This window comes from Balaenoptera physalus (assembly GCF_965194825.1).
Source record: "Balaenoptera physalus genome assembly, chromosome: 16".
NCBI classification, from domain to species: domain Eukaryota; kingdom Metazoa; phylum Chordata; class Mammalia; order Artiodactyla; family Balaenopteridae; genus Balaenoptera; species Balaenoptera physalus.
This window is the reverse complement of record NC_138898.1, coordinates 8,138,378-8,159,923: the sequence shown is the minus strand read 5'-3', so window position 1 is coordinate 8,159,923 and position 21,546 is coordinate 8,138,378. Positions and strand designations below refer to the sequence as shown.

Here is a 21,546-nt window from a genome sequence, read left to right as displayed (position 1 = left end):
TCGGCCCAGGCCAACACAATCTTTGGGGCACCCCAGACCCCATACCCAGCTGTGTTAGGAACTAGCCCCCTCCACCAGTGACCCGACATCAGCCCTGGGATCCCCTGGGCCCTGCAACCAGACTCAGGCTGCTGGAATCACCTGTGCTACCTTCTGTCGCAGTCAGACCTCTGCTCTGAGCATGGATGGTTAAGTCTGCATGGGTTAAAGGTGCATATAATACTACTCCCCTCCATCACCTGCTTATGAGTAGTAGTTGCCCCATAAATAATTTTCTACTATTCAGAGGATCAGTGCCAATCTTGTGTGTAGCATCTTGGCTACAAACATCGAGGAAATCCCTTGATCTCTCGATTCTCTCCTTCCTTCCTTAGTTCTTTTCCCTTCCCTCTTTTCTTGCCTCCCTCTCTTTCCAAAAATTATCTGGACATCTCAAAAGCCAAGTGGACAGCATTCCCAATGTATCCTCATGAACTCGTTTCCCATAAGCACCCATTAGACTTTTGTTTGAGCTAAAGAATTGAGGTGGCCTTCAGGGAGACAGAATAGGGACCGGAGGAGACAAAATGATAAGCCACAGACACTGAATGGCACGTACGATTGACGACAATCGTAACAGATCTGCTACGTTCACCTGGGCCGAGCGCTGTGCCACACCCCCATCCTCCAGACAGGAGGTTGTGTGACTTATCTGAGTCCTGGCTCAGCCACCTGTCAACAGGATGACTTTGGGGAAATGTGCCTGGATTTATTAGTCCCCATAAAGTTCAGAAGCATTATTTATATAATCAGTTAAAAAAAAAAACAACTTTTCACTGTAAAAAACAGTTAAAGGTTGTTTAAACTCTGAGCTTCAGTTTCCTCCTCCACATCTGTAAAATGGAGGTAATATTAGCACATTTTTAGAGTGAGTGTATCAATCCGGGCTCCCCCCAAACAGAGACCAACAAATAGGATATATATATATATAGAGAGAGAGAGAGAGAGAGAGAGAGAGAGAGAGAGGGTCAGCCTCAGCCTCTGGGGGATTTCGATCATCCAGGAAGACATCCTCCAGGAAGCTTGAGCTGCGCTCTGATTGGTGCATAGCAGAGATGAACAGGTGAAGAAAGAGTGCCCCAGGAGGAGAGACATCAGGTGCAAAAACTCGGGGGCAGAGAGTGTTTAAAGAATAGAAGAGACTGGCAGAAGCCAGTGTGGCCAGAGTGCAGAGGTCTCCGGTGGCTCGTGTGCACTGGGGCCTGTGGGTGAGTGGGTTGTACTTTACAAGACACCGAAGTCCAGCTTAAGGAATTGGATCTTTATGTAAGAGCGATGGGATGCCACAGAAGCAGGGCTGGGACACCGTAGGGCTTGGGTTTTAAAAAGACCGATATGGCCAATGGACAAAGAACAGTCCAGAAGGAAGCAAGATAGAGATCAGTTGGCAGTTTCTGCTGTGGTCCAGAGTGGAGGGGATGGTGGTGCAGATAGAAGTAAATGGAACAAAAAAAGGAAAATTATTTTGCCATTCAAATGATCATCTTTTGGTAAAACTACTGTAAAATATTATTGTAATATTATATTGTAAACTAGCCACATGACAAAATTTTCTAGTGAGACAAAGTTTGAATGTTTAACTTTGGTTGTAAGAAATGCAGTGAAGGGGAGGGGCTTCCCTGGTGGCGCAGTGGTTAAGAATCCGCCTGCCAATGCAGGGGACACGGGTTCAAGCCCTGGTCCAGGAAGATCCCACGTGCTGCGGAGCAACTAAGCCCGTGCGCCACAACTGCTGAGTCGGCATGCCACAACTACTGAAGCCCACACGCCTAGAGCCCGTGATCCGCAAAAGAAAAGCCACCGCAATGAGAAGCCTGTGCACCACAACAGAGTAGCCCCTGCTCGCTGCAACTAGAGAAAGCCCATGTGCAGCAACGAAGACCCAACACAGCCATAAATAAATAAATAACATAAATAAGTTTTTAAAAAAATGAAATGCAATGAAGGAGAAACATCTCACATATTTGAAAACTTTTATTCTTTTAGAGAATTCAAAGAAGATAATACAGATGAAATCTGATAACACATGTGGATTTATAATTCTAAAAAGAATTTCACAGCAGTGAGAAAGCATATACTTATTTTGGTGATGTGCACATATTTGTTCAAAATAAAGATATAAATGTACACTTCTGAAATAGTCTAAAAATGTAACCTAAAAAGGGAAATCTTTATCAAATATACAGAAACATATAGTATGCTTTTAGGAAAAGTAGTAGTAAAAACCTGTGCAAATAAATTATATGTAAACACAATTTTAAAGAGTTTTACAAGTATTGCTTAAATCTATATGCCTTTTCCATTTATGAAATCATATTTTCCCAAGGAGTTCAAGTCACATAACATGGTTTACCTAGTTAATCTATAATGTATGCACACTTTACTACTGACCCATCTATAGCTGGGAAAATTAAGGCAGGGAAAGTCACTGAATATTTTTAAGCCATGACTAAACTTTAGAACATTGCCCTAAACTTCTAAATCAAATACCATATATATATTTTTAAATGATGTAAGCAAATTGCCATTAGAATACACACACACACACACACACACACAATTTAAAAACTACTGATGCAGTCCTTAATAGATTAAATAGACCCAATGCCATAATTAAATAATTTCAGGATCCTTTAACACAATGATGCCACAGTAAATCATTAAGGCATTCTTAGACAGGAGGTTTTGACTTCATTAAAGTACTTCTTAACATAGAGGTTTTCTCTAATTTTCCAATAATGTTTCTATTTCAAAACAAGAAAAAAAAAAGCTTCATAGGGACCTGATAACTTTAACTAATATGTAGTTTTGCTTCTATTATTAAGCAGTATTTCCCCAAATATATTAGACGGAGTTACAACAAATGGATCGTCAATACTACACAGGGCCCCCAGTAATCTAGCTACAGTCGGTCTTTCATTGTGAAATGTAAACTTCTGAGAAGTGAAGATTCCAGCAGTGAATCTGGTAAAGCTAGGACAGAAACATTTAGTGACTTCTACCTGACCAACGGATAAGTGCCTAACTGCCCTATACAAGAGAAAACAGGATGATGAGCAATTCTGTGTAAGTCAGGATGGTGCTGATGTCAGTTACGTGTAAGTTACGTGTAAGCAGGCGGTATACCCTGTAGAGTGCCTGGTATTCCAACAATCTGCTTTCCCTGAGCCAGATACCATCTTAATAAATACCATCAGCTACACAGACAGTACAGCTTCTAGAACAATTGTACAGAAGAAGGAGTATAAACACCTGGGACTAAATGTTCTTTACATGCTGTTTCATGCTCAGGTTTCTGATGTTTGCTTTCCTGTCATGCAGAAGCCCAAAGCCTCATTCTTGTAAAAGGGTAAAAATTGCTGCTCGTGGTCTTGGTAAAAAAAAAAAAAAATCTGGAAAATAAAGTATACCCCAATTATACATCAGAGCAGTATAATTAAACAAGAGGAATTATTAGCAAAAAAATAAATGCTAAAACCAGTAGTGCCCTGGGCTCTTGAGTTTCACCAAGACAACTGTGCACACTGTCCTAGCTGAAGACTGGAAGTTTCGCAATTAAGCTAGAATTCCTTCATTATCCTACTTGATTCAATTCTGTTTGTTGGCATGTTCAGAATTTGACAATTGCCTAATGATACCAGACAAGTAGGGAGGAATTCACTGGGCCTCATTCAGAAATTTCACCTGTAATTGCATGTTTCCCGAAATAATCCACCTATCAGCAAATACACTTAACTTGCAGTTAGCAAATAGCAACTGGTTCTAGGCAAATTCTACGTGATGTCATTGAAAGGGAAGAGTGATTGAGACTGAGTTTTACCACTGACACCTAATTCTACAAAGCTATATGTCATATTGCCACATCTGATAATACTAGAGATTTCTCAGGCTAACTTTTTATCACTTCAGTAGTTGAAAATTCATTTTATTGTGGATTAGGGGAAAATAACTAGACTTAAAAAACACCATTTCATCAAGGAAATTAGAAATAAGGCTAAACTATACTATTAGGCCTGTGTTAATTTAAAGGAAATAATTAAGCAGCAATTAAATAGCTGATATATGAATATGGCAAAAATTATGAAGTTGGTATGAGAACACCCACACTGTCAGAAAAGGTAATAAATGGTATGTTGCAGATAAAGTATTACATTGTATTTAATACAGGCTGGTAAGTATCTCCTCTTCTATGCCAGGGGTCTGTAAATCAAGACCCTGTGGTCCAATAAGTACTACCACCTCTTTTTACGAATAAAGATTTATTGAAATATAGTACTGGTAGGCAGAATCATGGCCCTCAAAAAAAGCTTAGTCCTTAATCCCCAGTACCTGTGAATATATTACTTTGCATTGCAAAGGGAGCGTTGCAGATGTGATTAAGGTTATGGACCTCGAAATGGGGAGATTATCCTGAATGATATCCTGTCTGAGAGATGCAACAGAAGAAGGATGAGGGATTTGAAGCCTGGAGGCTAGCTGGCTTTGAAGATGGAGGAAGAGGTCATGAACCAAGGAATGGCGGCCTCTAGGAGCTGAGAATAACTCTTAGTTGATGCAAAAAAACAGAAACCTCAGTCTTACAGCCACAAGAAACTAAATTCTGCCAACAACTGAAATTTGTAAGGGAATAGATTCTCCCCTAGAGCTTCCAGAAAGGAACACAGCCCTGCCAAATGACAACTTGATTCTATCCTGTCAAGAGCTGTGTTGAATTTCTGACCTATAGAATGATAAAATAATAAATGTGTGCTATTTAATACAAGTTTTAGTAATTTGTAAGTAATTTGTTTTAGTAATTTGTTATGGCAACAATAGAAAACTAATACAATAGTCACCCCTATTCATTGACCAGTTGTCTGAGGCTGCACTGAGGTGGAGTAAAGTGGATGTGAGAGAGACCTTATGTCCTGCAAAGCCTAAAATATTTGCCAACTGGTCCTTTACAGAAGAAGTTTGCCCCCCACCCCGATATTCACATGCAAAAACCATGACAAGCAGCTTGCATTTTGGAGCACTTAGTTGATGCCAGGCTCCGGGCTAGGTATTTTGTATTCATATCATCTTTCTGGATGGATACTATTTTGGTCCCCATTTTACAAATGAAAAAAAAAAATGAAGGCAGAAAGGTTAAGTAACTGTTCAAGGTCACCCAGTGAACCAACAGTGAGCAGGGACTTCAAGCCAAGTATGGTTGACTTCCAAGCTTGGCTCACCTCTTGGCCATTCTCCACACCCCAGATGCTCACCTGAGGCCTCCTATCTCTGGCAGAAAGCGATGGGGAGCTGCCGGCTGGGTACCAGGATGCCCAAGTGCAGCATCTCCACAGGCTCCTTGTCCGTGGCCACGATGTCATATTTGCGGACGATCTGGAACACAGAAGCACAAAAAAGCAGAATCACCCCTCTTCTCCTGCCTTGAGGAATAAATAGCCCAGAATACAGCTGCAGAAATCCCATCAGGGTCTTACCCAGCAGAGAGCCAAGTGGAGCTGGAGCTCGGCTAATCGGCGACCAATGCACATTCTTTTCCCAATGCCAAATGGAAGATGGGCAAAAGGGTTGATCTTTTTCTTGTCTTGAAGCCATCGTTCGGGTCTAAACTGACTTGAATCTTCAAAATTTTCTTCACTGGCCCCCAACACATGGGTATTTAGCATCAGTACTGTCTAAAAACACACAGAAACACAAAGCACTTAAAGAAAACATTTGAATAGCAAAATTTACAAAAGCCATCACCTTACAAATGTGAAAGTAACCCACAAATGTATAATAATGATGAATGCCAACATGTATTGAGTGTTTGAAATGTGCCAGGTGATACTGGCACAATAAATAGGTCATGAACTTTAAAATTTTACGTCACATTCTCACAACAATCCCATGTGGTAGGTTTTATCATTCCCATTTTACAGATGAGAAAACTGAGGCTCGCAGAGGTTATGTAACTCACTCAAGGCTATACTTGAATCCAGGTCTGTCTCCATAACCATTATTCCTAATGCTAGACTACACAACACGTCAACTATATACTGCAATCTACACATTTCCAAAATGAATGCTCTCCCAGTAGAAACGTTTAGGGAGATCTGATGGATATTTGAAAAGGGTAAGGTACAGACTGTACAAATTCTACTTACTCCTTTGGGTAAAGCATATTCCCCCAGAACCATTGCTTTGTCAAGGGTCCGAGTTGTAAATGGCACACTCGGGGTAAGCCTGAAAAAACAAAATCAGAGATGTCAAAGTGGGCACGGACCAAGTTCTAGCTCAAGGGAATGCAGATTCTGGTTAAATAAATAGTTGCTGCCTGAGTTCTCAAAAAAGGAACATGATCCCAACTCTTTACAAAGAATTTCTGTCTCTTTCTTCCCAATGTTTACACCTCTTGTTTATATTCTTTATCTTATCGTGTTGGTTAAACCCCCAAGTACAAGCCTGCTTCATAGTTGTTGATAGTGTTTGTTCGGTTTCATTCCCCGTACACATTCAAATGTGTACATTGACATGCTTCGCCCTCAAGCTTGTTGTTTGTTCTCGGTTTCTCCTAACTACCCTTCATGAAGTTAAAGATATTTCCCTCTGACCCTAAGACATTGTGAGCTTTATTTTCCAGAAAACGAATTTTCAAAGAACATTTTATACAGAGGCTCAAAAGCAAAGGTGTCTCTATGTCTTATCATATAATAATATGGTTCCTTGCTGAGCTTTCATCTCACATCCTTCAATCGTGCCCCTAATCTTAATTATTGCTTATAGCATCCATTAGAGTATTATTATTACTGATTTAAAGGGCAGGACTCTGACTTTCCAAGATTTAATAGAATTTGCCCAAATGATTTAGGAAATGAGTAATAAGAAAGGAATATGGTCCAGAGGCTCTTTTTTTTTTTTTTTTTTTTTTTTTGTAGCTTGGTAAATGTTTATGAATCAACTGTGGGAGCCATCTGTGGCAGGGCACCCCTTATTATGTGTTGGAGAGAACAGCCTTCTGACATATTCATATTGGCTTAGGCACGTGTTCTTACCGCATAGATTCTTTCAGACAGGCTTTTAAATATGGCATATTCCTCAAATCCTCTGCCCGTGGCATCTGATTCTCAGGCAGTACACTCTGAATTTCCTTAAGAAGCTTTTGTTGCACGTGGGGATTACGAGATAAATTGTAGAGAATCCACATTAAGCTGTTTGCTGTCTGAAAGCCAAATGGACATAAACTTGAGTTTTCTGCAAATCAACTGCCTTAAAACCAATATGAGCTGAACCAAAGGTGACGCCTACCACCTTGTCATGAAAACTGTATGAGTGACACTTTTTTACATGTCCTTCTTGGCTGTGCTTCAAACAAATGCCCTGTATGAAGAGTCAGATTTAGTTTATAAAACACATCAATGAATAATAGCTTATTTCCCGAGGGAATCAAAGTAGAATTCTTTAAATAATCAGCTGCATTAGGACGCAAAATATAGTTTGGTACAAAAATTGAACACAAATAAGGGCATGTAGAACTGGCCCAATGAGAGTCAGATGGGCGATTGCAACAGTATCAATTTCCGGGTTGTGATAACAGTTTATCTTATGCACATGTTACCATTGAGGGAAACTTGGTGAAGGATTAAGGGATCCTCTCTATTTTTTTCTTAGCATTGCATGTGAATCTATAATAATCTCAAAATGAAATTCGTTAATTGTTTAATATAAAAAATAATATGAAAATTGAGTGGGGAGAGAGGGATGGAGAGCCTAAGAGCGTTACTAATAAAAGTGTCTTTTTAAAAAAAATTTTGCAATGCAAATGCACAAGAAGTTGCATTCCTGGAATTTAAAAAAAAGGTTTTTTTTGCCACACCCTCAAAAGTTACCACAAAAATAAAAAGGCATTATCTGTACCCAGGGTTTCAGCCTCAAGGAAAGAGCCCTGGTAGGAGGCGGCCAACACCAAAATAAGAAATTCTAGCGTCAAGTTGAGTATTTCAAGGAACCAGCCACAATTTCTGACAAAGACTCATGGCCTTTTAAGTGGCATCCTTTATTTCCTTTCCAAAGGCGATGAGAAGAGAAAAAATATTGGCAGAAACAGCCAGTGCAGCTTTTAGCTTCGTAATACTCACCACTGGTAGTCTTATGTATTTGTCTTTAGGCCTATTTTTGTCTAATTTAAGCCAAATATTCCCATAAAAATGGTCATTGTGTCCTCTCTGCAGACATGAAGACGCTTTTGCTAAGTGCTATGTGCCACTCACATAAATGAGCCAAGTGCAGGACAATTTGGAGCCAATGGTATTTATTGTTTTTGGAAGAAGATGCTTCCAAGTAGCCTTCTTCCTGTCAGAGGACTGTCAGCCTCAGCTGCAAATAAACCGTGGATGTCATTATTACCAGAGTCCAATTTACAAAACAGGAAGAGGGCGTAGCCACCAAATTAGATACACTGTCAAATTTCTCTGATTTTCCAAATGTGACTTTCAGAATAGCCAGGACTAAAAAAAGAAACAGATTGAACCATATCAGTGGGTCCCTTACCACAAGTACCAAATAGAGTTTCCAAAAGGCAGATAACTGTAGCTTTCACCAAAGCCCTGTAAGACAGCCCTGGCCTTTTAGGATAACTGCAGGGGCTGAATGGAGGGGAAGTGGCCTGAGAAACCTCATGGGCACAAAGTATCCCGGCTTGACCTCCATGGAGGAGACACATCTCATAGCTGGCCTTGCTGCTTCCACTCTCTCTCTGCTAGGTCCATTCTCCATCCACCAGCCAGAGCCCACTTTACAAAACATCAATCTGATTAAGTTCCTCCTTTGTTTAAAACACTCCAAGAGATTTCTATCACAGGTGCAGTAAATCCAAATGTTTCACAAAGGCTCCTGGTTAACAGGGCCCATCATCTTCTCCCCTGTCAACTCTGACCACATGTGCTACTTCTCCAGTCCATCCTTCTTTCTGCCCAGGGCCTTGGCATGTGCTGTTTCCTCTGCTTGGTGTGGTCTTGCACTAGCTCTTCCCTTGGCTGGCTCCTTCTCGTTATTCCAGTGTCAGCTCCAGTGTGACATCCTCAGAGAGAGACGACCTCCCCTGCCTCTCTATGACTTCACCCCGATGGCTTCCTCCAGGTTCTGGATCACTATCTGAAATGATCCTATTTCATTATTTATTTACATGTCTATCATCTGTGCCCCAAGACCACTTAAGTTCCATGAGGGGAACTGGTTCATCGTGGTCTCTCAAGTACCCGAAACAGTGCCTGGCACATAGCAGACACTCCATAATTCCTGAATTCTTTCATTTATTGAACAAGTATTTGTTGAGCACCTACTATGTGCCAACTTCTATTCCACACCCTAGGAATAGCAGGGACAAGACCAAGTCATCACTGTCATGGAGCTCACATTCCAGTTTTAAAAAAAAAGAATAATGGGTTAAGCTTTACTTTCATCCCTCTAAGGAGGTTCTCGGGGTAAGGGATTGAACAGAAAAATGAGTTGACATAAGTCCCCACTTTTGACAGCCTTCTGGAGCATGAGGAGAAATGAGAACCTTGCTATTCCCTGATGTAGAAAACCCTACTTTTTGTTCAGACCAGAAACACTACAGAAAGGGGAAAACATGGAACAGAAATGACCTGGTACACATTGTTCTTAGCGATGATACGTGTATGAGATGTTGGGCCTGTGAGGAATATTAATATCATCACTCCAGCGAGAGCTCAAAAAATGAACCAAAGACGATGAAACCCTCCTGAATACTTGTCAGTATTTATGTTTGGAGTTTGGCTGTATTGTGTACCTACTAGGAGTATCAACCGTACTGGGGACAGAATTTTGGTATTTAAAATCAGCTGTTTCCTTTAAATTGAAATCAAGTGTTTCCCAAACTCCCTCTGTTGACAATTTTAAGCAGAAAAAAATATTATTGGAATTGCAGACAGTATTCCAATGTTTTTAGACTAAATAACGTCCACAGTTAGGCACTTTGGGGTAACATGCACAACCTAAAATATATCCAGTTTTTAAAAACCTAGATTATCTACCTTGCTGTGGTATAGGATTTTACTGCTTCTTAATTCCTGTAGCATTTTGCATATTTGTCGTGGCACTTATACCCTGCACCGGATTTCTGTCTCTAAAGCACATGTATTTTTCTATCATATGTTTTAGCACAAAGGCTGTGCTCTGGGTCTCCTGCACATTTCTAGTGTGAGAATTTTTATGCCTGCTAAGCTAATGCTCAGTTAATCCTTATGGAATAGGTGAGTTGAATGACTACGTAAAATTCATCATGAAAAAGATTTTACAGCCCCGTTGATTTAGCAAACTAAAACCGGGCCCACCCTTACCGTTTCCACCGCAGCCAGCTGGAGCTCCGTCACAGCCGCATACAATTCCTTCTTTGAAAGCTGATTGTGGTGATAAATATCACAAATGAAATCCATGCTGGGCTGCTCAGAATATTTCTCTAACTGGTTGTCGACACAAGATTTGACTGTTGGAGAAGAGAATAAGGGAGAGGAAATCAGCTGAAAATTAGGAGGAGGAAAAGAATGAAATGGAACCCAGGATCAAATTCTCCTTGCAACATCTAAAGGGTCTTTGCAGGCAATCTGACAATTTGACAATTTGTTAGATAAGCTAATACTGCCTTGTTGTTAAGTCAGCAAGGACTGACCAATGCCCACAGGAGCAGGGCTTCTCAAATATTAACGTGCACAAGAATCCTCCGGGCATCTTCTTAAAGTGCAGGTTCTGATTCTAGAGTCTGGGGTGGGCCTGGAAGTCTGATTTCTAACAAGCCACCAGGCGAGGCGGATGCTCGATCTGCAGTCATGCTTTGAGTAGGAAGAGCTTAGAGCTTGGGAGACAGAGGTCAACATGAGACAGAGGTGGCATTTGGGTCTGCTCTCAGAATCAGGACTTGGTCCCATATCCAAGCATCTAGCAGATATGGTCACTGATACAGGCACAGTGGGATTTGGCTCCCAAATCCTGGCAGCAGAGGAGAGGAGAACCCCTCCCCCATTGTTATCAAACATGAACACACACATACACACACACGTGCAGTGCCCATGCATGCTGACAATAATGGTGATGTTTGTCAAATACATTCTAGGCATGCACCTCCCTCACTTCAATCCATCACACAAGCCACCACCATAATAATAATCATGGTGATGATGGTAAAAATGATGACAATAAATGGCACAGCGGTTAGAGTTGGATCTTATGCCTGGCTTCAACCTTGGTTTTGCCATTACCTAGCATGCAATCTTGATAAAATTACTTAATTTTGTGTCTCAGTTCTATCACTCAGGCCTAATAGAAAACCTTACTTTACAGGGTTTCTGTGAGAATTAAATGAGTGTGTGTGCGTATACTCAGAACAATACTTAGCACCAAATATTCCCTTCATCCTGTAGCAGAAATAGCTCTGATCCATTGAGATATTGGACTATGCCAGGTTTTTTTTTTTTTTTTAGGTTTTTGCAGAAATTATATTACATATTTTCTTGGCAGGGAACAGTGACAGTTCCCACTAGATCATATGCCAGGTTTTAAGTTACTATATTAGAAGTGAAAACAGTTGTACTGAGGTACGTACTACTACTACTACTACTACTACTACTACCACTATTAACCCATTTTAGAGGCGAAACAACTGAGGATGAAAAAGAGTGCATTTGGCCAAGCCACCACACCCAATGACAGAGCTGGGACTTGAACCCAGGAATCTTTGACTCCAAAGCTCTTGCTTTTAACCACCCCTAGTTCCCAAAGAAGACTACAGAAAACTACCTCCTGCCTTTTCCTAGAATTCATCTGCACCAGGGCGATCCCCAAATTCATGAGTTTGCAAAGCCCAAAAGAATCCGGAGGAGCAACTCCATCAAAGGATGGGGTGCTGAGGCCAAGGTCATCCAGACCTTCCGGCAGCAGCTCCGGAGACAGGGTTGCTGGGCACATGTGGCCACGTTACCCGATTTGAAAATGGTGTCCCAGGCCAGAGTGTGCGCCTGCCAGACCTTGGTGTTGAGGCTCTTGTGCAGCTCGACTGGCGTGACCATCATTCTCCCAAATGTGCTCATCATCTGTGGGGAACACAAATGCCTTTTCACCCCCGTTTCTCTTTCTCTCAAAGACAATTTGCACTCCTTGAGAGAAGCGTTCTAAACAACTGCACCCTTTGCTCCCCTGAAGGCCGGAATTCCAAGGACGCCTCAGGGCTCTTGGCACCAGTCCCCAGCCCCACCCTCCAGGGACATATGAAAATCATCTTTGGGATGCTTTTCCACTGGATGTGTCTCATAAAAAAATTGATCTTATGACCTAAACATAAAAAAAGAAGAAAGGATACAAATCTCATATCCATTTCCATTTCCAATAATTTCCAAACTTCAGCCATTCCTAAAACCAGTTTCACAGGGTCTACTATCTCTACCTACAACCTAAACAATCCCCCAAATTTTAATCTGAAAATGTTCAGACTCTTTGAAGTAGTATTTTAATCAACTGACCTTTAACTGAAATACCTACTTTCACCTTGCCTGACAACGACTGGATGTGCTTTTTTATTATACGTACACATATGCACATTCATTCATGAAAATATGCAACACATATTAAAATGAACACTTAACTACTATAATAAAATATGTGTGGATGCCACTCTTGGGAAACACTGTAATGCACATTTGTTAGGTTCTGTAAACGTTTTATAAGGAAAGGTTCTCTACCCCGGAGAAGCTTACTGTTTTGATGGCCATGATGAAATTCAAAGCTTCATCGCCTGCATTCTTCTGAAGGAGCCCAAATCTCTTCTCATATAGCACAAGGCAGATGCCTGTTATTTAAAATAATCAACACTGTTACCCATTCACAGCGACACTGGAGTCTATGCTTAGCTGGCTACCAAAGGCTCAATTCTGTCTCCCATAAAAGTGAGGTCTTTTCGAAAAACAGAGGAAAAGCAAATTCTCTGAGAGAAAGGGGCCTGATTACTCTCCTCTCTTTCTAGAATTATCCCCAGGTCCAATGACTCATCCCCTGCAGAACCTCCTGATCAGAAAAGCCACAGTGAAGATGCAGCCATTTTTATACATGAGTGAATCTCTCCTGTAATGTCTTGATTTTCTCAGAGTTTACCCTTGATACCATGTGTAGCAGCCATTGTTAATGACCTACTCCGTACTCACTCTTCCCCATTTCTTCCCTAAGAGAACCCCGATTTTATTTAGGCTGTCAATGTATCAGTCCTCAGGCAATAAGTCAGGATTGATCTAAGACAATTCTGTTCCCTGATTTCCCAGGCTTCCTGTAGCAGCCAAAGCAGTCACATGACCCAGGTCTGGCCAATGAGATTCAAGGGAGACAGTTTTGCTTCCTTGATAAAGGGGAAAGGACAGCTGGTTTAGCTCTTCCCTCTTTCCTTCTTGTTTTTGCCTAGAATGCAGGGGTGAGGCCAGGAGGGACAGGAGCCATTCTGCAGCAAGCCAACTAGCTCAGGATGGATGAGAAGGAAGACAGAACAGGCTTGGGTCCCAGTGACATCACTGAGTGCCAGCTGTGGACTGGCTTCCTCAAGACTTCTCATAACGCTGGACAATAATTTGTCAACCACCATGGTCAGGTTTTCTTTGACTTGCAAAGAAATGCATTTGATTCTCCTTAATTTGGGTATTTCCAGCGGACGATTTCCAAAACATACTTTTCTTTTCTCCTCTGTAATCATTCCCTCTTTCCCTTAACACCTTCTGTGGATTTCTTATTGGCATGGGGCTTTCTCATGTGCTAAGATGACAGTCTGTAACTTTACAACAAGGTCTATCTGATGGGGGAGACAGGTCAGGACAAAAGCCTCCGTCCCGGGGCACCCTCTCCAATCCCTCACATCAGCAGTCAAGAGTGATCCTTCCAGCAAATCGGACCTTGGTACCTTCCTGCTAAAATCACTCTCCTATTGCTCCCAGGGACTCTGGGCTCAAAGCCAAATGCCCATCCCTGGTTTACAGGATTGACATGGGCTGGCCGCTGCTTCCTCCCATCTTCTGCCCTGGACATCCTCGTCCCTTGCTGGACGTGCTCCAGTCACTCAGAACACCCTCTTTCTCCTCAACACAACACTCTCTGTTCCTTCAGCCTGGAACATTCCATCTTCCTTCACTTTCACCTGGGAAACTCCTGCTCATCCCCCAGGCCTTGGCTGAGACGGTACCACCTCTATGAAGCGGCCCTGACCATGCTCAGCTGAGGCAGCCGCTAGGATTCTCCCCCAGCCTTGAACCTCTTCAGTCAAGTGCTCCCCATTCTACTGCAACTGCCTTGTTCCCCTGCCTGCATCTCCACTGGGCAGCGAGCACATCAAGGCAGGGCTTTGCTTTTATTCCCAGCATGGTCCTTGAAAACAGTGACCATGCTCCCTTCTGTTTGGAACTTTCCATGGCTCAGCATCCGACTCAAAGTAAACATTCTTGCGGGGACTTTCAGACCCCGGCTTCATCTTTCTCAGCTCCTCTTTCCCCTCCCCCCATAATCCACTCACACCAGCATCCTCGAAGTTCCCCAAAGACATTGTTCATGCTTTCACCCCAGGACATTTGCACCTCCTGTCTCCACTGTCCCAACAGGCTTCCCACAGATACCCCGGTGGCTTGCTCCTTGCCTTCCTTTAGGTCTCACCTCAAATGTCTCCTTACCAAGCAGACTTGCCTCACCTAGGAACCTATATTCTTTCTTGACTCCCTTACTCCTTGGCAGAGTATATATTAAACTATGTTTACTAGTTGATTGTCACCCCTACTAAAATCTGAGCTCCATGTGAGCAAGGATGTTGCCTGTTTTGTTCACTGCTGTGTCCCTAGTACAGTGCCTGGCACATAGCAGGTGTTGTATAAATGTTTGTTGAATGACTACATAAACAATCCAGAGGGTAAAGCATCACCTAAACGCCTGAAAGCATTAAGAGGGCTGCTATGGCCTTTCCTACTCAGCAATAGTGTATGATTACAGAAGAGTTGTCCACAGGGCCATGTTTGTCTTCAAAATCACTTGCAAAATCAAATGAACAAGATGTGAAGACAACTTACTTTCAAATGACCATTTGTTCAGCTCGCTGTACAAGTCTTCCATGCAGCCTCTCTCATCACAGAGCTCACCTATTCTACCTGTAAAATCAGCCAAGACCTTAACAGAAAGAAATCACCAAAGACACATTTCAGTCACTGAAGGAAAACAAAAGTTTCAAGTTCAGTAACTTAGCTTCAGGTTTTGCTACCTTGTATATTCACTGCCCATAATATTACTCATTCTGAATCATCACTAATTATATATTCTCCTTGGGAGTTCATCTTCTGCCCCAACACCCTTGTCCTGGGTTATTTCCTGAGCTTTCCCTGCAGCCTCCCTGAAGCTTAGGTTTCAGCTTTTGATCTAAATTTAAGAAAAGGAAAACATTTCTTCTAATCAGAATGGAGAATAAACCACAAAGGAGGAATCAGCCCAGTGTCTCTGTGGGGACAACGTCTCAAGGACTCTGGCTACCCTGAGGTTTGCCACTTCCATAGCTGGGCAAGCAAACGTCTCCTTACTGATTGGTGTGGTATTAAGCATGTTAAGCTTAGAGCCAGGGAACTGTAAGTTCTGGATGCAGCGCCTTCACTAAATAGCTCTGTCACCTTGGGCAAGTCCTATACAGCCCCTAGAGGCCAGTTTCCACAATCAGGGTTTTAGATGACTAATGCTTTGCATTTAATGAGGCTTGTATAGAACCAGGCACAGTGCAAAATGTATTACCTTCGCTGATTCTCAAACAACCTCATGAGGTAGAAAGTACTGTCATTACTCCCATTTCCTAGGTAACAGATGAGAAAACTGAGGCTTAGAGAGTAGCAAAGGCACTCTCCCTTGGACACATAAAAGTGGCTCTGCTGGGGTCTGAAATAGGGTATATGTGACTACAAAACCCACAGGTGCAACTAATGGGCGTGTTTGTCCACATAGCATATTAAAAAGTACTTTGAATTTGTTACCATCAAAAAATCCAGAGATTTCACATGAACATATGAATTTTCCGTTAGTCATCAAAAAATAATAATAATTACTAGATCTGGTGACACTGGGTCTACATTTCCATGTGGTAGGCATTTGCCAGAGCTGGGGCAGCTGTCCCCTCTAGAAAGGGCAGGCACTATTCTGCTTGCTAAAATCCCTACTGGGCCTGCCTTATACATTTATATTAATCACCTGGCCCTTGGAAGCTTCTGAATTTGCAGTCTTTCACCTATATGATCCTATGTGGGTCCAGTTCAAAATAAATACCCAGAGTGAACAGGAGTAAAAAGAATTCTCTACATGTTTAAATCCTTCCCCCTTTGGGCCCCTGTTGGCTAAAGGATAACATCTAAATACCTTAGCGTGGCCCCAAAATATTGTAAAGACCTGCCCTCTGCCCAGCATCATTTCAGAGAAAGCTTCACTTCAGCTGCACTAAATGTACTGTTCTCTGAACACACCATCTCATACCTCCATATTTTCAGCAGGCTATGCTCTCTGCCTGAATGCCTTTTCCCACCTTCTCTGGCTTGCAGACTCCTATTCGTCCTAAAAAACCCAGCTCAGCTGTCACTACCTAGGAAGTTTATAGTGTTATCTCACTTAATCCTCACAGTAAACCTAAGGAGTGGGAATTGTTACTCCCAGTTTATAGACTGGGAAAGTGAGCAACTTAAATGGTACAGTCAGGTTACATAAGTGGTGGGGGTGGGGTGACGTTCAAAACCAAGACTGTAGAATGTCAAAGTCTATGCTCGTAACTGCTCCCTTATCGTAATACTACTTTAAAAGGGAGTGAAGGAGGGAGGAATAAGGGTTTTGGAGGAGGAGGATGTGGAGAGGAATGAGGAGAAAAGGAAGACTCCTGAATCATCCAAATTGCCTGCCTTTTCTTCTGCACTTTGTAGCTGTGGCTTGAAGCTCCACTAAATCCCTCCATCCCCAGGAGAACCAGGAAAGCGAACCCCGTCCTGCAAACCTCATTGATTTTGTTGTCCAGCTTCATAATTTCCACTGGTTTCATTAGTTTCTTTTGAAAGGCACTCCTGACCCTCTGCCAGTCTTCTCCTTCCCTGGGAGAGAAGCAGAATTATATTTAGAGCAAATGGAAAGGAAAAGAACGAAGAAGCAGAGACACCTCCAGTTCTCTGACTTCATGAACTATATAATAAAATGAACACAGAATCGTGCCAAGAAACAGCCAGAGAATAATTAGTATTGGAATATTCGGGGCTGGTTTGACAATACGATGAATAAGCACTTTTCCCTTGAGCCAAAGATTGCACAGAAAGATCAAGTACAGATAATTGGGTTCAGAACTTTTGATGTGCCCTCGCTGGGGTTGAACTGGGAGGCCAGTGGCCTGTTTCCAGCAATAAGAGTGGGCACGTGAACACCCACTTCACCAGCAACTCAGATCTGTTTGAGGAAAACAATCTTGTCTTCTTTCAATCTATTGAATTGGGTTGAAAGGCACATTCACAGAACACCTCGAATTTAGAATTTTGCCATTGCCTTCAAATAACAGAGATTCACCGGAGCTGTAAAAAGCCTGTTCTCATCATGAACCCTTTTGCACTTGCTCTATAGGTGACCACGCTGCCTGTGATGCATCATGCATTAATACCGTTTTTAATTCCAGTAATTAGGGACTTCCCTGGTGGCGCAGTGGTTAAGAATCTGCCTGCCAATGCAGGGAACACGGGTTTGAGCCCTCGTCCGGGAAGATCCCACATGCTGCGGAGCAACTAAGCCCGTGCGCCACAACTACTGAGCCTGCGCTCTACAGCCCGTGAGCCCGCTAGCCACACCTAGAAAAAAGCCGGAGCGCAGGGGCTTCCCTGGTGGCGCAGTGGTTGAGAGTCTGCCTGCCAATGCAGGGGACACGGGTTCGAGCCCTGGTCTGGGAAGATCCCACATGCCGCGGAGCAACTAAGCCCGTGAGCCACAATTACTGAGCCTGCGCGTCTGAAGCCTGTGCTCCACAACAAGAGAGGCCTCGATAGTGAGAGGCCGGCGCACCGCGATGAAGAGTGCCCCCCGCTTGCCACAACTAGAGAAAGCCCTCGCACGCAAACAAAGACCCAACACAGCCATTAAAAAAAAAAAAAAAAAAAAGCCGGAGCGCAGCAACGAAGACCCAATGTAGCCATAAATAAATAAATAAATCCAGTAATTATATATATCCTGAAAAATACGACTATTAGGCATTACAATTTGGGGGTAAAAAAAGTGCTAACTTGTTAAATGCTAACAATGTAAAAGCCGAGGAATCATACCACATTAGAGTATTTCTCCAAAATGTAACCTCCACACCCCTCCATACCAGCTTTCCAAGTAGGTCTATCTCCTAATTCCCACCGTTTCCTTTACAAAGGAAGCTCACAGGAAGGTCATTGTCCAAAGCAAAAGGAGTTAACTTCTGGCGTTTGAGCTACCAAGGTGGGGGGAGGGGGGGGAGGGGCGGGTCGCAGAATTTTAAGGGATAATTTTGTTTGTATACATATTTGCCTGGCACGCTAACTTGACAATCTCATTCCACCCAAGAGTCCGAACATCATAATTCGCGTAACCTTTTTGACATTTCTTTGACGGAAAGACCGGGCCCAGCCCACTTGCCAGAAGGAACACAAGTGTTGCGTACTCAGCCCAGACGCCCCTCCACCCACTCTAGTCCGCGCAAGAGCCCGTGACGGCAGCAGGTAGGGGCTTCCGTGTTCTCCCTGCATTAGAAGGGTCCAACCCCAGGGAACCCTAATTCCCGTCCCTTCCCAATTTCCAGCCGCCGAACCCCATCCTGCTTCCTGGACTCACAAGATCAGCAGTCCGTAGCCCTCCTCGCGATAGTCGCGATAGGCCTTCCACGGTTTGATCTCCAGCCGCTGGGGGTACGCGCTCTCCGTGCGGTAGAGCGCTTCCAGCAGACACGGCGAGCCCAAGTGCACCGAGTCGAAGGAACCCAACTTCATGCGGAAAATCTTGCCATATTTCTTGTGGTACTCCGCCTGCAGCGGGCCGGGCAGGGTGCGAAGTAAGCGCGCATCCCCTGCAGTCCCAAGAGCGCTTCTCCCTCCTCCCGCCTCCTTCCTCCGGGGGACCGGGGACCGCTGCAGTCGGGACACACACCCGAGCGCACCGTGCGCCCGAACCGCGCGCCTTGGGGAGCGTTTGGAGAGCAAGGCGGGGAGCAGAGTGGGAATTGGGGGCGCGACTAGGCATTCACCAGCGTGTCGTGCTGTTTCTTGAGCCCTCCTTTCCAGAGAATCTCCAGCAGACTGCCCAGCAGGGGCCACTTGGTGGGACCGGGCAGGGCGGCCGCGTCTTGCGCCGCGCCCCGTTCCATCATGGGGCAGAGGGGCACCTCCCGCGGCCGACGGGGCGCGCACGCCGTAGATGTCACGGGTCTGGGGGGCTGCCCCAGGCTGCGCAGCTCCTGTAGGAAGGCGGCAAGGGAGCGGCCCTTGCTGATGGGGGAGCTCATGGCAGCGGGGGAGACCGGGCGCTTGGGAATGTGCGGGCGCTGGGAAGGGCGAGGTTGCTAAAGAGGCGCCGGCGAGAGCTGGGGGCTTGACGATTCTGCGGAAGAGAGGCAAAGAGGGGCAGCAGGTGTGATGGAGAGGGCGGAAGGCGGACAGAGAGGAGAAAGGAACGCGGCGAGGATGCTCGACGCTGCACCGCGCGGCAGCCTCAGGGAGCGGATGCCCGCCGAGCGCTGGCCGCAGGGGCTGGAGGAGCGCAGCCGGGAGTTGCGTGGCTCTTGGAAGAGGAAAGGAAAGGACGTGAGTCCGCCTGCTGGTGGCAAGGCTGACTTCCAGCTCTGGAGTAGCGACGTGGAGGTGTCTAGGAAGGTGGAAGAGATGCTGCTGGCGCTGCGCTTGCCTCCGGTCCCTCTCCATGCTCCATGCCCGGGGACCATGTATTTATGGAGCCAGGGCAGGCCCTGGGTGGCCAATGAGCACGCTAAGTGGGGCGGAGTGGGTTAGGGCTGGCCGGGCCCGGAGGGACGCGAGACCCGGGCTTGGGGGTGGTGCATGGAAGTAGGATGGAGTCAGCGAGGTGAGCGAGGGCGCCGGGCCTCGGGTGACCGGAGCGCGGCTCTCCGGGCGGGAACGCCGCGGACTCCACCCTGGAGATAATCCCCCAGGGAAGGCATGCTCACCGGAGTTCACCGGGCGTGCGCCGAGCGCGCCTCCCCGCCCTCCCCCGGCGGCTGGGAACTGCAGCCCCGCGCTGGCACAATCGCGCCGCCGCGCTGGCGAGGTCTCCGAGCACGGCCCCGGGGAGGCTGCCGGCGCCTGCCGGAGCCGGAGAGCCCGCGCGTTGCCCGAAACCAGTTTTTTGCCAGCCGGGACGGAAGTGTTTTTGGAGGAAGGTTGGCTTTCTGCACCTCCCCAGGTGGGGAGGGTTTGAGTCTTAGTGAACGGCACCCGAAGAGGGGATTTCACCTTAGGGTCTTAACTTGGGCAAGGAGGAGCCGCTGAATTTGGAGAGTTTTCTCCCTAACTGCTCCATTTTGGTTGTTATGAAGATGTAATGAATGAGTACAGGTAAAGCGCCTACAACGTAGTCCGCCGTCAGTACTCCACCTGATGTTGCCATTTTAGCTGGTTATGAAATGAGAGGCAAAAGCAGGGCTTGTGGTTGAGACTGGGCTGCCCCTCCCGGGGGCATCTGACCCTCCCCGGGGCATCTGACCCTCCCTCCATCTGGACACCGACCACCTTGTGCAAAAGCTAGGCACCTGCACCTTCGAACCGCGGCCCCTACCATCCCCATTCATCCCTACAAAGTCCATCTTACGCAAGCGCGGGAGGGAACACACACACACACACACACACACACACACACACACACACACACTTCCTAGAGTCCTCGTGGCTGGCAAGGGTAAACTCTCTGTACTAACGGAGGAAGAGAAGTTGGAGGTTTTGCTGATTGTTTTGAAGTGGTTCGTATTCCTTCGTTCTGATCCAGTACAAAAACGACCGCCAGCCACGGAGGAGGTGAGGGAAGTTCTGTTTCCTCTGAGGGCTTTGCAGTCACGTGACTGCGTCATTTTGACCCTGGTGTCAAATCCTTCTCTCGTAAGTTTATTGTAAACTTTTAGCTGGTTTTTTGAAAACCTTTTGCAGGCCGACTTGAGCTTGAACTCTGTCATTTCAGATTTGTCTTGATTAAACGTTAATGACTGTTAATGTTAATAAAAGTAATAGCTATATATGTATATAATTCATACATAATGTATTATATCTATATAGATATCTATACACTATATAGTACATATTCTATAGCATATGCTATAGAATATATACTATATGTAATAGACACTATATCTTATATACCGTATGTTACTTAGTGTACAAATATAAAGCTTTCTAGGGCTTATGATAAGCCTGGCACTAAGCTAGACATTTTACATAGAATTTCCCATTTCAGCCCAATGGCAAAAAAAAATGAATAAATAAAGTTAAA

General features: G+C 44.6%; 1 protein-coding gene across 1 annotated transcript; it reads right to left on the bottom strand.

The window, feature by feature from the left end:
• Positions 1–989: 989 nt before the first annotated feature.
• On the bottom strand, positions 990–19,999 carry CYP24A1 (cytochrome P450 family 24 subfamily A member 1). The gene is made up of 12 exons (XM_082431884.1): positions 19,298–19,999; positions 18,889–19,079; positions 17,054–17,147; positions 15,111–15,207; positions 12,777–12,868; positions 12,005–12,116; positions 10,371–10,516; positions 7,065–7,231; positions 6,177–6,255; positions 5,508–5,705; positions 5,286–5,406; positions 990–3,431 (listed from the first exon to the last, which is right to left on the bottom strand). The coding sequence occupies exons 1-11, from the start codon at positions 19,553–19,555 to the stop codon at positions 5,296–5,298; spliced, it is 1,545 nt and encodes a 514-aa protein (XP_082288010.1). The 5' UTR covers positions 19,556–19,999; the 3' UTR covers positions 990–3,431; positions 5,286–5,295.
• Between the last annotated feature and the right edge of the window lie 1,547 nt (positions 20,000–21,546).

What these genes read in the sequence shown, in the direction of transcription:
- CYP24A1 (XM_082431884.1), bottom strand. Translation starts at nt 19,555, where the DNA reads ATGAGCTCCCCCATCAGCAAGGGCCGCTCCCTTGCCGCCTTCCTACAG. An exon ending in GAACAAATGGTCATTTGAAA is followed by an intron (nt 12,869 to 15,110) that starts GTAAGTTGTCTT and finishes TTTAAATAACAG; the next exon opens with GCATCTGCCTTGTGCTATAT. An exon ending in TCATCATGGCCATCAAAACA is followed by an intron (nt 12,117 to 12,776) that starts GTAAGCTTCTCC and finishes TGTTCCCCACAG; the next exon opens with ATGATGAGCACATTTGGGAG.